The sequence below is a fragment of the Limulus polyphemus genome, unplaced genomic scaffold, assembly GCF_000517525.1.
Source record: "Limulus polyphemus unplaced genomic scaffold, Limulus_polyphemus-2.1.2 Scaffold1723, whole genome shotgun sequence".
In the NCBI taxonomy this organism is placed as follows: domain Eukaryota; kingdom Metazoa; phylum Arthropoda; class Merostomata; order Xiphosura; family Limulidae; genus Limulus; species Limulus polyphemus.
The window spans coordinates 52,530-68,375 of record NW_013667333.1 but is presented as its reverse complement, the minus strand read 5'-3'; the positions used below and the strand labels follow the sequence as shown (position 1 = coordinate 68,375).

Here is a 15,846-nt window from a genome sequence, read left to right as displayed (position 1 = left end):
GTGAAGAGACTACTAAACATGAATAGTCTATACTTCTATTTAAAATTGTAATTTGTTCTGTCTTCCTTCATAAGATTAAAACATTTATTCATGTGAAGAGACTACTAAACATGAATAGTCTATACTTCTATTTAAAATTGTAATTTGTTCTGTCTTCCTTCATAAGACTAAAACATTTATTCATGTGGAGAGAATACTAAACATGAATAGTCCATAATTCTATTTAAAATTGTAATATGTTCTGTCTTCCTTCATAAAATTAAAGGAAGACACATTACAATTTTAAATAGAATTATGGACTATTCATGTTTAGTATTCTCTCCAAAAATTAACTGTTGCATGAATGACCTTTTAATGATATTTTCTACTTCATCACATGAATAAATGTTTCAATTTTATGAAGGAAGACTGAACGAATTACAATTTTAAATAGAATTATGGGCTATTCATGTTTAAAATACTGCTTGTTTTACTTTTAGATATTATTATTTAATTAAACGTTTATGGGTCAAGATCATGCTTATGTTTTCTTCTTTACATGTATAGATAAATAATGTTTCATTTCAGTGAGTAATGCTTAAATATTTTGCAACTTGTAGGATACATTTTCATATAATGTTTGGCATAGTTTCAAGCATCTTAATTTTCTGTCCAGACTTCCTATTTTTAGCCACAGCATTGCGGCTTATAGAATGGCTCTGAGGTTTTTTTTTTCAAATACAAACTTCTAGCTCATAGCTCTATCTCTTGACTGATTTGAGATATAATTACAGTCCTTCTTTTGTTGTGCAATCCTTTCTTCCACCTGTGGATACCCCAGACAGTCTTCAGCCTTCCTCATTTCACCATGGAGTCCTTCCTCGCACTTCGGTGGACATTCACTCTGGGTCTTTAAATGATGAAGGTGGACATTGCAGATGCATATGTTCACATCCCTAATTTCTCAACATCTAGATGTTACCTTCGTTTTGTTCACAAGGGTCAAGTTTATTAATTCCATGCTTTGCTGTTTGATCTAACATCCGCACCCTACATATTTTGTCAGGTGGTCAGGACCTTTGTTCGACTTATTCATTTACCTGCTCTGTAGTTCCACTATTATATGGATGACAGGCTGCTGTTAGCTCCATCCCTCAAGACATCTCTCGAGCACACCCAATAACTTCTTTGAGAGGCAACTCAGGTGGGTTGGCTCATTAAGCTGGAGAAATCTTTTTTTACATCAACGCAATACCTTATCCACTTGGGGGTGTTTTTCACCTCCTGTCTCAGTAGGGCCCAACCCTTCTCCACTTCATTTGTGAGTGATGGAGCTATTAGTCCTTAAGGCTCAATCTTCTCCTTCTCTTACTGCATGCGAGGTTCTTTCTCTTTTGGGGACTTGAGCTTCCATAGAAGCCCTTATTCCCTTCAGGTGTGCTTACATGCACACCCTTCAGTGGGTGTTACACAATCAGTGGAGTCTTGTTTGGGATTCTCTGTACTCTGATATCCTTCTCCGTTCCTTACTGCATGCTGATTTAGCCTGGTAGCCCAACAGAGACAACACTATGACGAGTGTTTCTCTTCCACCTTCCCACCCAGAGTTGCATCTTTTTATGGATGCTTCTCTGACATGTTGGGAAGCGATTATGGATTCAGAGGAAATTGCAGGTCATTGATCTTTGGGCAAGTCAGCTATGCACATCAATGTGCTGGAGCTTCTTGCTGTTCGTTGGGCTCTAGATCATTTTCTGTCTTTAATATGAGACAAAGTGGTCATGATCTATTCTGACAATTTAACCATTGTCTCGTATATCAATTGACAATGGAGCATCCATTCAAGTTTGCTTTGTTTCTGGATGTTAGAACTCCTATTCTTGACTGGAAGATAAGTTCTCAATGCTGTCTGGTTTTGAATTTCAGTGAAACACGATGTTGCATTCCCCCTTCCTACCATTGCCTGGATGTCAGTTTATTGAGTGCCTTTATGCCCTGAATGGAATGGCAGGACTTAAGCTTTTTTTCCTTCTACTTCCTTTTGTTGAGGTGAAAACAGTAAGGGCCCTCCTCCTACAACAAACCAGACAATAAATACTCGATGCCACCAGGTTTTGATGTGGTGTTGACCCACTGTTTAAGGTCTGATGCACCCTATCCACTCTACACTATTTGGCACACCCATTTGAGTATTGGATATATTTCCTTTCTGTCCGAATTAGCAACGTATTTTCACAATGGGTGAAGAATATACTTAGTTCAGATGTGGTGTGTTCTCCCACAGGTGTGTTCCTCTGCAGAGGGGTGTTACACTCCATGAGCTCTCTTCAGATGCTTTCCAAAGGGTGCTCATCTAAATTTTGCACCAGTTCCTCCACCAGTTAAGTGTGGGATTCTACCTATTATATGAGTGGAAGTAAGTTATTATATAAGATGTTATAATTTTCCTAAATTAGAATATATTTCTGATAGATATTCCCACTCATTCTCCTCACTTCTGGTGCTTCTTTTTTGCCTAACTTTGAAGTGTAGATTTGGTTCTACAGTATAGAGGGAGCCAGTTGTGGTGGAGGGTTGTCACATACTTATTTGTATGCTACAGTGCAGTTGTACAACATTAAACACATGGGGAGGTGGGAGTATCAAAGTTAATGGCGAACCCAAAAATTTTGCATATAGAGGGCAGCACTGAATGTAAAAGACTATTATGTGAGAGGAGGTAAGTATCTATTGGAAGTACATTTTCAGTTTAGGAAAATTATAACTTCATTAACACTGAATAATGAGAAGCATAAATGCAGCATTATCAATATACCTGCAAAAATATTAAAGTGTGTGTGTGATATAGCACTTTTTGGGAAGATTATTCTCTACTAGCATAGTACAGTTTGTACTTAGTATATCTGTTTTCCATGTATTGTATTTACTTTTGTCTTGAAAACTTTGTACAATGGGTTGAGAATGTTCTAATAAAATGATATTGGAGCCTTAACTTTTTTTTATACTCAATGTCTTCATATCCAGTCATGTTCTGTTTGATGACTATGCATCTTGACAATAGAACTTCAGCATAGTTTTCATTGTAAAATGCTTCTTTCTAAAGCTGGTGGGTCTAAATGTATACCTCATTGCATGCTTTCCATAACCCATCTAATGTACAAGACAGTGATTCATTAGACCTTTCACACAGAAATTCGTAGGTGCTGCATTTAGGAACTTGACCAGTATGACTTCATATGGAATAGCATGTATATTTATTTTAGTCTTCAGTTCAGGTATGTGACAGTTGAATGGGTGGTATGATTCAAAGCCTCATCTTAGTGAACCCCTTACCCTGTTGACTTCATTTCCAGATGGAAATCCTTTCTTTATGTATACAATGACTTTTAGCTACTGACCTTTGTGTTCATTGGTTCTTACCTGTTATAAGATGTCATGCTTTGCTTCTCACAGCTAGGGTACAACATGTTGCAGGTCTCTGGATGATCCTAAGGTCCTACTTTCATCTATATTCCTTTGTTTTCCAATGCCATTAAGTACAAGGGATATCAGTCCTATAGGCATTATTTAATTCTAGAACTCTTTCCAGTTGAATATATTTGTAAAGTTTTAATTTTCAGTGCTACTATTAGCCAATTAGACTAGCTGAAGTCTCATAAAACTAGTTTTATTATGTGAACTACCAAGTAAAATAAGATAGAATTATAGCATTAATATTCTTTTTTATTAAAGAGCACAGACAAAACCAGAGGAAAGGCATAGCCATTTTGATGGGGAAATAAAATCAGAAACAGATGTTTTGGAGGTTCAGAACAGTTGGTGTAATGTTCGTGACTTTGTTCCTAATTTTCAAAGGGTTTCCATCAGTGGTGAAGAAACTTCTGGGGTAAGAATTTTGTCTGCATTTTGTTTTTCTGAAAGTTCAAATATATTACTTTAAACAGTTTAAGGATAACTGTATTTTTCTATATTTGAACTATGACATGGCCATGGCACAGTTACTGTTATTATATAATATTAATAACACTTCTGAGTCCATTTTTAGACAAACATGCAAGATGATTGGTTGTATGATACAATATACATGTTTCAGTATTATATAAAAGCAAAGTAAATGCAATTTGTCATTTAGCCTTTTGAAGAACAGCAGTGTGTGAAACAAATAACCAGGCAGGCTGATATTGCAACATATCAAGACCTCACTGAGGACACTTGGTCAAACCCATGATGTGTGAAGACAATAGGTTAGCTAGAAGATGGTCAAATACAAGTCAATTCAGAGTTTCACAAAGTATGGTTAGAAAGACTTTCTTTCAGGCCACTGATGCTGTTATATAGAAAAATGGGATGAGTAGACCATTGTTGACAAATCTGCAAGACCACTGCTACTTCATAATATTTCTAATAAAACTTCATTCACCAACTTTTGTATCATTGCAATCTCTACAAATGGTCATTCATTATTCAAGTATTGTCACAACTTTTATTACCAAATAGCCAGTACCTTTCCGTTTTTTTCCCTAAAAATAGCCTAAATACTACCTTGAAAAGTTGGTGCAAATCATAAAATACACAAATATTTTTTACACGTTTATAAGATAACACATTCCCCTTTTTCTTCAGTCTCTGTGTCAGCTTCAGACTGGCCTTTATAGGATCTACTGTCTTATCCAATAACGAAATATCGTAATATTAGTTAAGGCCTTGACAAACATCTTCATTAGCACTTTTTCTGGTGATTCTTTCAAAGTCATTGTGTGACTGTAAAATACAAACTATTTAAATCATATTATGTGAACAAATTCTTATCCTCACGTCCACGTATCATTACAGAAAATGTACCACAATACATCAAGTTTATGATTGTCTAATTAAACTACCATACTACTGAGTGCAAGCTGGCTGCTGACCTTGACTAAACTGATGGACAAATCCAACTCAGTCTCCAATGGCTTAAACTAGCCAGATCAGCTTTAACCATAGCTTAATGTTAACCTTTTTACTTCCATAGTTGCACCATATATAATGGTACTTGTACCAGAAAAGTCTGTCACATAACAGGATATGAATATTCCTGCATGTAGTGTTCTGTTAAGCCACAATTGAATTAAGGGCTTCTTCCTTTGTGCTCTTACCATTACTGAGAAATCAATATGTGCTGTGACACCTCTAGCAACTGGACCTGGGAAGCCTTGGGGCCGTAGGTTATCTTGGAGTAGAATTTACAGCTGCATTTATTGTGCTCTGTATGTATGTGTGGGTTATATATTTTTTTTCTTCCTTTTTGTTTCGACTTTCTTATTATTTACATATTTATTAAAATTTATAATGTTTCTTTACTCTAGTAAAATGATTAGTCTTTGATACTTCAGATTTGTTTCATGTAATTATCATATTTACTCTACTCTCAGGTTCCAACTGAAGACTTACACCAGGCGTCAGAGTTTCTAATTGAAGCTTTACTGCTACGAAAGAAATATATGGACCTTTCGAATCAGAATTTCTCTTCTTTAACTTTTCGTTTTTTGCGACAGTTGAAACATGACACTTGGGATACTAGCAATATTTTTATGGAGTCTAACGTGACTGAGACTCTGAGTGGTGAAGGTAAAAGTTAATATATTAATAACATTAAAATTAATGATAGATAACTGTTTTCTTTAACTAGTAAACATAAAATTTGTATGAGATAAAAATTATGTAATCACTGCACTTTAAAGCAAAAAAAAGGAAAAACTTATAACACTTAAAAATGCTAATGATAAATACATATTTTAATATTCACAATGTTTCAGGCCAGAATGCCCTTCCTCTGGTGATTTTAAACTTTGATGGAACAGAAGTCTTGATATCACAGAGGGTTACCAGATATAGAACACTTGAAATGAGCATCATCAAACAGATCTAAAGAAATGTACATGTGAATCACTATTAAGTCAATATTATTTTAAAATTGGATAATATTAACATATACATTATTACATATACATTTATTACCTTGGGCAATGTGGGTAGGCAAAATTTCCAGTTATAGGTTTGTTCATACTATCACAGTAATTTTAAATTGTCAAAGTTTACATTCAAACAAGCCTCTCAGTACTATAGATAGTTACATTTAAAGTAAAAAAAAACCCTTTCCTTTCCCACTGGGGAACAAATGTATGATTTATTAAAAAAAAAAGTAGTTTAAGTTAATTTGTGTGATTTGTTCTTAGTTTAAGTTAAATTGGGTGATTTTACACTTATTTGAACTTTTGTGATGGGAAAGGAAACTAAGTCATCATATTAACTCTTGGGCTACATTATACTATAGAATTTACATCATGTTTTTTTTATTACCCATATTCCCATGAAGATGTAGTTAAACTTGTCTTGGCTATATGAATAATGCATCCCAGAAGAATCACAACAGTTTTCTGGTAGTTATATGTTGTGTACATTACGTGACAGAATTATATGATGACCACAAATCTTAAACAATGTATCAGACCTTCTTAGAAGTTTTGGGGTAAATCCTCATATATCTCCAGTATTCCCTGTTTTTCTTCTGCAGCTGTACTTCCATGTTTAGAGATGATAAAATTTAAAATATAAACTGAATTAATGGTGTTTTTTCTTGTACCCAAAATTTTCTTCCTTGTTTTCCCAGAAAAATCACAACAGTGAATGTCTAAGAAGCCCTAAAAGTTAAGTTATCCCAAGTAAATTTTTAATACTAGTTTCCTTTAAGTTTGTGTCACATACATGTATATATAGATGGATAAATCATATGACAGAGAGCAGTAGGCCTAAAAATGTTGAATAATTGATTGCTGAGTATTGTACTTAAAGATGAAGGAATATGGTGTCATGAAACAAAGTAGTCTATCATGAAATCATACATAACCAGTTTTTGATTCTGACATTATGTGGCAAAAACACCAACATTATAAGAAAATTAAGAAAAAAAAAGAGTTCGTCGCAGGGAATAAACGGCATGGTACTTTGGTGCAGAGTTAATTTTCAATCTTTTTGTTACTTTGAAAAATGTTTGTCAATAAGTTTGTTTTTAGATAAGTCTGTTATCTTTATTGAATGTATAAATTGTAGATCACCCTTACCATGATCCTCCCACGGTGAAAGATCCTTGGACGTGTGTTCTCCCTGAGAGTGCTGGATACCAGCTTAGAATGGAAGATGGTGTAATTCAAGTCTACCCCAGTCTAGATGATATGAAAGATGGACATCGTTGTGATTATCCATTTTTGTCCTTATCAGTTTTTATTCGTGACATGAATTTGATTTGTGCACTGATTGCTGATGGCCCACTGTACGTATCAGTTGAACAAAAAATATCGTTAACTTTTTATATCCTTTGTAATTTATAACTATTATAAATAATTGTTGTGTTTGTGTGTGTCTATATATATATATATATATATATATGTGTGTGCTTAGCAGCAGTTTGGATAAATTTTTTCTGTTTGAATTTGAAGTTATTTTTAATTTACACTGCTTAAAACAATTAAATGATCATCACAGCTTGTAAATTATATAGCTATAGTGACATAAGACCAGTGTTATGTCATATCAACAGCCATTCTTTCTGTCATTTAATTTTTATATAAATCAAGCATCTTATGTTCAGTCATGTGATTGGGAATGCTTATGATTGGCCAATTATGTTATTCTCCTACTTAAACAGATGTAAGTTTACCATTTTACTTCAGTATATAGTTTGGTCACCTTGAACAGAAAGAGCAGCTTGTCACCAATGTTACGTGCATCAAAACAGAATGTTGATAAGTTTCTCAGTTATCTGTATTCATTCTCCAATTTTCAAGGCATTTTTAGTGTATCTGGTCACTTAATGGAATGTGATGAGTCTCCCTACGCATCCCATATATGGTATTTAAGTCTAGTGGGTGTGAAGGTCATTCCGTTCATTCACGCCCTTCTTTAAAAAATGTGTTAACTACTTTAGTTGTTGTGATCTACTAGGCTGAAGTTAGGGTGAGTTGTAGCATAAAGGATTGTAGTAATGGCTTTAACTCCTATAGTTCTGCAGGATTTCCTCTTCAGTCGAAAACTCTAAACTAGTATCCATATAAAATTTGGTACTGTTCTGGTAGCGTGGGTTTATTATAAATTCACTTCAAGGAATATTTATGCCATCACCATTTAACTAGTTTTCATAGGGAAATTAAGTTTTTGCAAAGAATGTCTCATATTTAAAGACTTCATCAGAATGATTTTTCTCTTGGTTGCAGAGATATTTCTCACACCTAGGGCTATGTGGTTGACTTTGTATGGTATTAGGATCCATATCTAAAGGCTGTAATATTAAATTGGAATTTTTAGCTTAAAGATATAATGGCAACAGTATGTCTCAACTTTAAGCTTGCTTGTGTACTTTTTCACAATTGCATTTTCACTTTAAACTCCTTATCATATTTCTCTATTTTTTTCAAGATTCCTATTCCCCTGCCCCCCAATGGCACAGCGATATGTCTTCAGACTTACAACGTTAGAAACCGGGTTTCGATATCCGTGGTTGACAGAGTACAGATAGCCCATTGCGTAGCTTTGTGCTTAATTACAAACACACATACAAACCCAATTCCTCCTTTCTAAATTAACAATTTTTAATAATCTCGGTATTTAATGAGATTTTCGGGCTGCAGCAAATGAAATATTGTTTGGAAAGTTTAATTGTATAATCTCTATATATCATTTTCAAAATTTGGAAATAAACTGATATAGTAACATTTTTGTTGCTTTAGATAAACTTATCATATTGTGACAAGTGAATTAACAGAGCTTTAGGAAACAGACAATTAATTAACATTATATTTGAATGTTTTAAAATATGTAAAAGCATGGAAAAGTAAAATAGTTCTTATTCTGTTGTTAGGAAATCATTCTGTTATCGAAGATTAAGTTACTTGTCATCCAAGTATCAGTTGCATGTACTACTAAATGAGCTACGAGAACTGGCAGCTCAAAAAGCTGCTCCTCACCGAGATTTCTATAACATAAGAAAAGTAAGAAATAATCATTATATCAGAGTTTATTTTTATTATCTTAACCTTCTTTACAATACCATTTTAAACTTAATTTACTTATTTATTGATAATGTTCTAACTTCATCATGAAAGATAATATTTGACAGAAAATTTTTCTACTTTTGTAAAAGTTTGTGTAGATTATAATTGCTAAATTGAGGTTTATAATATCTTTGTAACACTATTGGCATTTCTTGTTAATGTTTATTATTTCCAGATGATGGTCACATGATTTTGTTTTGAAATTAGTTTATCATTTAGTGAACAAGCTAAGAAAACTAGTGAAACCTGAAGAAAAACACATTGAAATAATTCTAATTAAATGTAGCACATACAAAAACATTTTATGAAAAGTAAAAATAAATGTGAAATATAATTATTTATGTCAGGATTCTAAATATTTGATCTACTATGATCTGTGTTTTATTGTTAATTTGTCTTAGCTGAGTTGTATTTCAGTGAGTGGGTTTTATAAATGCCTTCATTATTTTGTATGGATGAATATTTAATAATGATTTTTAACTTTTCACACTAGGTGGATACTCATATTCATGCTTCTTCGTGTATGAATCAAAAACATTTGCTGCGTTTTATTAAGAAGAAAATTAAAACTAACCACGAAGATATTGTTTGTGAAAAAGATGGGGTTTTGATGACTCTTGACATGGTAATTATTCTTATTACTAAGTTAGGCAGAAACTCATTAATCACCTTTTTTTAATTGATCTAATTTAGTATAATTGTAATAACAGTGATTGGATACAATAAATGGTTTTTGAGATCCATAATGGTGCAAATAAAGGATAACAAAATATATAGGGTTTCTCTGGGCTCAAAATTTATTTCTTTGTAACAGTTAAGCCTGAATAAGTCTGCAGTAAAGCACTCAAAAGCTTGCTAAGAAAGATGAACTTAATGCAGAGAAACCACATGTTCGATAAGGTCATGGAGTAAAAAGTTATTACTGTATATAACCAAAGAAGTAGAGTTAAGACTGTTGCACCATAATTGCTAGTACAGTGAGAATACTTGTTATTAATCTTTGCTATTTCTAGTATGAAATAATGGTTTTGTTGTAAGCGGTGATTATTTTAGAAAAATAGCATACTTAATTTAATTGTGTATATCAGTTGTGGCATTAGTAAAATTAATAGCTACTGTGCAGATAAAGCTCATTTCTAACGTGTGGTCAGTTGTTATTGGAACACCGTAGCAGGACGAGAAAAATAATTATAATTTGAAAACAAGAAGTAATTTTTAATTATATATCGTAACTTTAGATACAAAATAATCTTTTAATGACTTAGTTTGCCGAGGAAATGTTTATACGTCAGTCGGGCTTTACCTCATGCCATTTAGCATTCATTAATTCATAGAAAACTTTCAGTTCTAAATGTTGTTAATGTGTGTATATGTAGTATCATTCTTCCTCTCAATGAACGAGTATGACTTGGTAACAAAGACTAATAACTTACCTTTTCTTTAACATTATATCATCTATCAGTTAGAAAAAAATAGTCTATTTTTTTTTGTTTATACTTGTTGTTTGGAAGTTTGTGATTTAGAATATACAATCTATCAATAGAGAAAAAGAATACACAGTAAAATAGATCACTAAATCAAACACAGTAAATAGCTATCTGTCCAACATTTTAATTATACCAACATTATCATTCCTAAAAGAACAAATCTCAATTTTAACCATTATTAATAAAAGCAAAAAAAAAGTACAAATAACCAACTGTGGTTTTTATTGTGTCTGTTTAGCTTCAGTATGATAAGAACACTGGTTATAGGTATGATTTAGGCTCTAATTAAAACAGGGTTAAATTGTATAATTAAAACTGGCTGTCTTCAGGTAAGTGGAAATTCTGTATTAATTAACCTTGAGAAGCTTGATTTTATTATTCTAAATATACATGTTAATTATGTACAATTCATTAGAATTGTACAAAATATTAGATTTTAGTCAATCCAGTTTCATTTGTGAAAGCTTGAAGTGATAATTAACAATTATTAGTAAACAAAGTGTGATGATGTTTTTTGAAATAGACAATTTAACTCTTAAACATGTAGTTGTAGATCTATATTTCAACTTTATCTGAAAAAGAAAAGTTAAAACTATTTGTATAAACACCATAGTCTTCATTATTATAAGGAACTGATTTTATGAGATAGTAATGTAGTATTTTTCTTATCTTTAGGTGTTCAAGTCACTAAATGTGACAGCATATGATCTCAGTGTAGACATACTGGATGTTCATGCAGTGAGTAGAAGTCTTGACTTTCCTCGGAAGATATTGTGTGTAAATCAGAAATATATCATTTATTGTTTTTGTCTTAATATTAGTTGTCAAAGGATGAATTATAAAAACTTTTTGTGATATTATGGAAGCCACATTATATCTTCTACATGCCATTTATAATCACAATCGTCAGTAATTTTTATCTCCAATTGTTTTCATATATTTCAGGATCGAAACACCTTTCATAGGTTCGACAAATTCAATGCTAAATACAATCCCATTGGGGAGAGCAGCCTTAGAGAAATTTTTCTTAAAACTGATAACTACATCAATGGCAACTACTTTGCATCAATTTTGAAGGTAAGCTAATACACTGATGTATGAAGCTAGTAGTTAAAACACATAGTTCATTAAAACCAATTAGTCTTGTTAACTTTGTTTTCAGTTGTTTGCAAAAGCAACAATCAAAGCCATATCAAAGGCTAATAAAGATAATTATGTACTGTTTTATGTTTAAGAATGCTTCTACACATTAGTCTGCATGAAGGTATGAGAAGAAAGAAAATTTATGGTATGTAATTTTGTACCTTCATTTAATGAAATAACTGGTGGAAAGTATTGAAAAATCATTTCTTATAAAAAAAAAATTAGACTTTTTTTTTCTGTTGTGATTTCATATTTACTTGAAGTGAGAAAAATTTTTCAGTATCACGTTTTCTTATAATATTTGCTCTAGCATTGTTTCTAACCTGAAAAACATAGAGAATGCAATAAAATATTAGCATTAAAGTTACATTATTTTATTGTTAAAAGGTAACAAAAGTCTTGAATTTTAGATGAAATTTTTACTCAAATACATTTAAGAAGTAAATTTTATTAAATAGTTCTAATTATCTTGTAAACATTTTATTTCATTTGCTACAAGAAATAGTTTGCACTAAAAATTTTTTTAGCATTAATTTCTATTTTTTTCCCTCCCTGAAGGTTAAAACCATTTTGTTGTAAATTTTGGATGATACGGTGTAGTAAAACTTTTTAATCTTAAAATTGTTATTATTGCGTTACAGGAAGTGATGTTTGATCTGGAGGAAAGCAAATATCAGAATGCCGAGTTGCGATTATCCGTATATGGTAGGGAGAGGGATGAATGGGACCGTCTAGCTAAATGGGCTGTTGATAACAATGTATACTCTGACAATGTCAGGTGGCTAATCCAAGTTCCTCGGCTTTAGTAAGTCCTGAATGCAATATTTTCTCATCTAATTGTTTAATCCATTAAACATGATGTGTGGAAAACTAGAGCAGGTGTCATTTCTGTTAAACTTCATCTTATTGAGAAACCAGCTGAAAGCTGCGTATGGATATAACCAATTCTCGCTCATCTTTTACATATGTATACCTGTACCATGATTTATTATTTAAAGCACAGTGACGTCATCAGTTTTGTTTTTTGTAATATTATTGATGTAGCTTGCTTTTTACTGTAACTGTCTTTCAAAATTGATGTTTCATAACTACTGCACCTGTTGAAGAACAATCATCATCATACAGCAAGATGAAAAGTAGAAGAGTTGATAAGGTAGTATGTAATATGTGATATCTCTTCACAAGAAGACCAATCTGATAATGATACGTAACATGTGATATCACTTCACAAGAAGACCAATCTGATAATGATACGTAACATGTGACATTACTTCAGAAAAAAGACCAATCTGATAATGATACGTAACGTGTGATATCTCTTCACAAGAAGACCAATCTGATAATGATACGTAACATGTGATATCTCTTCACAAGAAGACCAATCTGATAATGGATAATGATACGTAAAGTGTGATATCACTTCACAAGAAGACCAATCTGATAATGATACGTAACGTGTGATATCACTTCACAAGAAGACCAATCTGATAATGATACGTAACGTGTGATATCACTTCACAAGAAGAAGACCAATCTGATAATGATACGTAACGTGTGATATCACTTCACAAGAAGAAGACCAATCTGATAATGATACATAACGTGTGATATCACTTCACAAGAAGAAGACCAATCTGATAATGATACGTAACGTGTGATATTACTTCACAAGAAGACCAATCTTATAATGATACATAACGTGTGATATTACTTCACAAGAAGACCAATCTGATAATGATACGTAATGTGTGATATTACTTCACAAGAAGACCAATTTGATAATGATACATAACGTGTGATATTACTTCACAAAAAGACCAATCTGATAATGATATGCAACGTGTGATATTACTTCACAAAAAGACCAATCTAATAATGATTCACAAGTCATCATTCTTCAGCAACCAAATGTGCACTTCCATTGTGAAGTGTTTGTAATGTTATACTACACCCAATTTGTTGCAAGTCATTGCTGATGAGGCCTTTCGTGCAATAGCAGAATTTAATAGGTAAGCTAGAATATAATATGTAAAGTTAAAGTTGAAATCCTATTTATATCAATGATCTATAAGATTTTCAGGTGTTTGGTGTAGCACATCTAAACTGATGAAGCATGATCCATTATGACAGGAAATATTATTATTAGCAAGGTTTCCTAATTGATAAAACAATGCATTCTAACCCTTACAAGTAGAAATGTAACAAATATTTTTTATTTATTATACTGATTACCAGGTTGATTTTTGGTTTCTCTCTAAGTACATATCTTGTTATAATTGAAAATTAATATCATTGGGTGAAATCTTATGATATTACATCACAATCAGTGATAATAGCTTGAATCAGATTATTTCAAGAGGCCCAGTGTATGTGCTTCCACTAAGAAGTGTATATAATAACACTTCAAGTATTCCAAATTTGATTTAAGCCACCAGCAACATGGTCTATTGGTCAGTTTTAGGGTTACATCGTTGAATATTGGTTGAAATGCCGTTTATGTCGGTCATCAAGCCCTGTGTGGTATGCTTAAACTTGCAAATCATGATTTTTTTTTTAGTAGGTAGTATATGAAATTATATCAAAACACAATGAAACTGACAGTAATTTAAATAGTTATTCTTTACTGGTCTGATGTAGATTTCCAGTAAGAAGGGTGTTCATAAGTTTGGCAGGCGTGTCACTTGATGTATCGAATATTTTCAGTTGACTAGCCAACTTACGGCTAATTTTTTTACCATTTTCAACTTTTTTTGAAGTATCTCATTAAATACTTTTGACAAATAATGAAGTGATCTAATGACAGAAGGAATGTTTTTGTAGGGTTGTTTAGTCCCAACCAATAGGTAGTAGTCTGCGTTACTGCCATAAGCTATCCCTAACAGTTAGGTTGAATATTATGGCAGGATAATACATTGTTACTTTCATAAAGTAAAAAAAAAACATCAATTATAATGTTATGAATGGCAATACAATTGTTAAAAAAATTACTTATACATATTTTTCTTATTTATATTTCTATAAAAATCGGAAAGAATGCAGTTTTTTTTGGGGTGTTGTTGTTGGTGAAGAATTTGTCAGAAGGGAAATTCTGTTAGATATCAATACTAAAACTTTTCTATAGAAAGTGTTTTGTGGGATTGTTGTCAGTGATGTTTTTAATTACATTGAATATTCTGTATTGGTTTTTAAACAGGAAATTGAGAGTTTTTGTTCGACCATTTTGTTTCTGATCTAATAAAACAAAACCACGTTTAATGGAAAATCCAAAACATTTTATAAAAGATTTTACTCCCCATCAAAATGGTAAAAGAGCTAAAGCCAAATTCAAGTATTGTTTGGTTGAGTGTGTGTGACACATGTTGACTATAGGATAAAACATTTATTAACTTATTGCCCTATGACTATGAAGGAGAGAAGTCAAGAGAAGCAACAGACCAAAGACTATAGTAGTCATGCTGTCATTACAAAAGTATTTATGCATATACAAACAACATTTCAGATGAAATTTAATCTGTCATTGTCTAGCTGGCTGATAAGTTCTGGTATTGAATGAAAAGCCTTCTGGGAGACAACAGATAGATTTTAAATCCTGATTTTACACACCACTGATGTGTCTCAAGAGTTGCTAGATTTCTTAAAAAACAACAAACACCATTTTGAAGTGCCAACTAATCCAGTATAACACACCATAAACATTCGGTAAACCTTACACAACATGTTCATTGTCTTAAAGATCTTCAAACAAGGATCAGCAGTCAGGAATTTCTGGTTTTTGTCCTAGGGATGTCTATTCAGATTTCCTCAATGAGGATGGGTGTGAAAGACGTTGGCTAACTTTAAAATGTCTTATTACAAAGCCATGTGAGATTCTGTTGCTGCTGTGGAATTAAAGAACCACTCTCTTAACTCTTTCAGCACTGGCTTGGGACCAACCTCGTAATTATTTTGTGCTTGTTATAGTTTTCATACTATAAATTTTAAATTAGTAAGCAAATGTTAACAAAATTTGGCAGATTATCAGTAAACATTACAATGCTTTAATATGCAAAATATCCAATTTTGTTTATTAAGTCTTAAGGTTTATAAAGTAATGTTTTCTCATGTCTGTTTTTCTTTTTGCATGTTGCCTGTCTATCATGCAAAGTAATATT

The 15,846-nt window shown here is 32.2% G+C and overlaps 1 protein-coding gene across 1 annotated transcript in view; it reads left to right on the top strand.

Annotated features, from left to right (window-relative positions):
* The window catches only part of LOC106464703 (AMP deaminase 2-like), a 45,586-nt gene that overhangs the window by 20,662 nt on the left and 9,078 nt on the right, over window positions 1-15,846 (top strand). Inside the window, exons 3-10 of the mRNA XM_022392469.1 lie at window positions 3,712-3,865; window positions 5,391-5,586; window positions 7,069-7,288; window positions 8,873-9,002; window positions 9,559-9,690; window positions 11,228-11,290; window positions 11,498-11,629; window positions 12,337-12,500. Coding sequence (XP_022248177.1) covers window positions 3,712-3,865; window positions 5,391-5,586; window positions 7,069-7,288; window positions 8,873-9,002; window positions 9,559-9,690; window positions 11,228-11,290; window positions 11,498-11,629; window positions 12,337-12,500 — 1,191 coding nt within the window. The remainder of the gene's footprint in view (window positions 1-3,711; window positions 3,866-5,390; window positions 5,587-7,068; window positions 7,289-8,872; window positions 9,003-9,558; window positions 9,691-11,227; window positions 11,291-11,497; window positions 11,630-12,336; window positions 12,501-15,846) is intronic.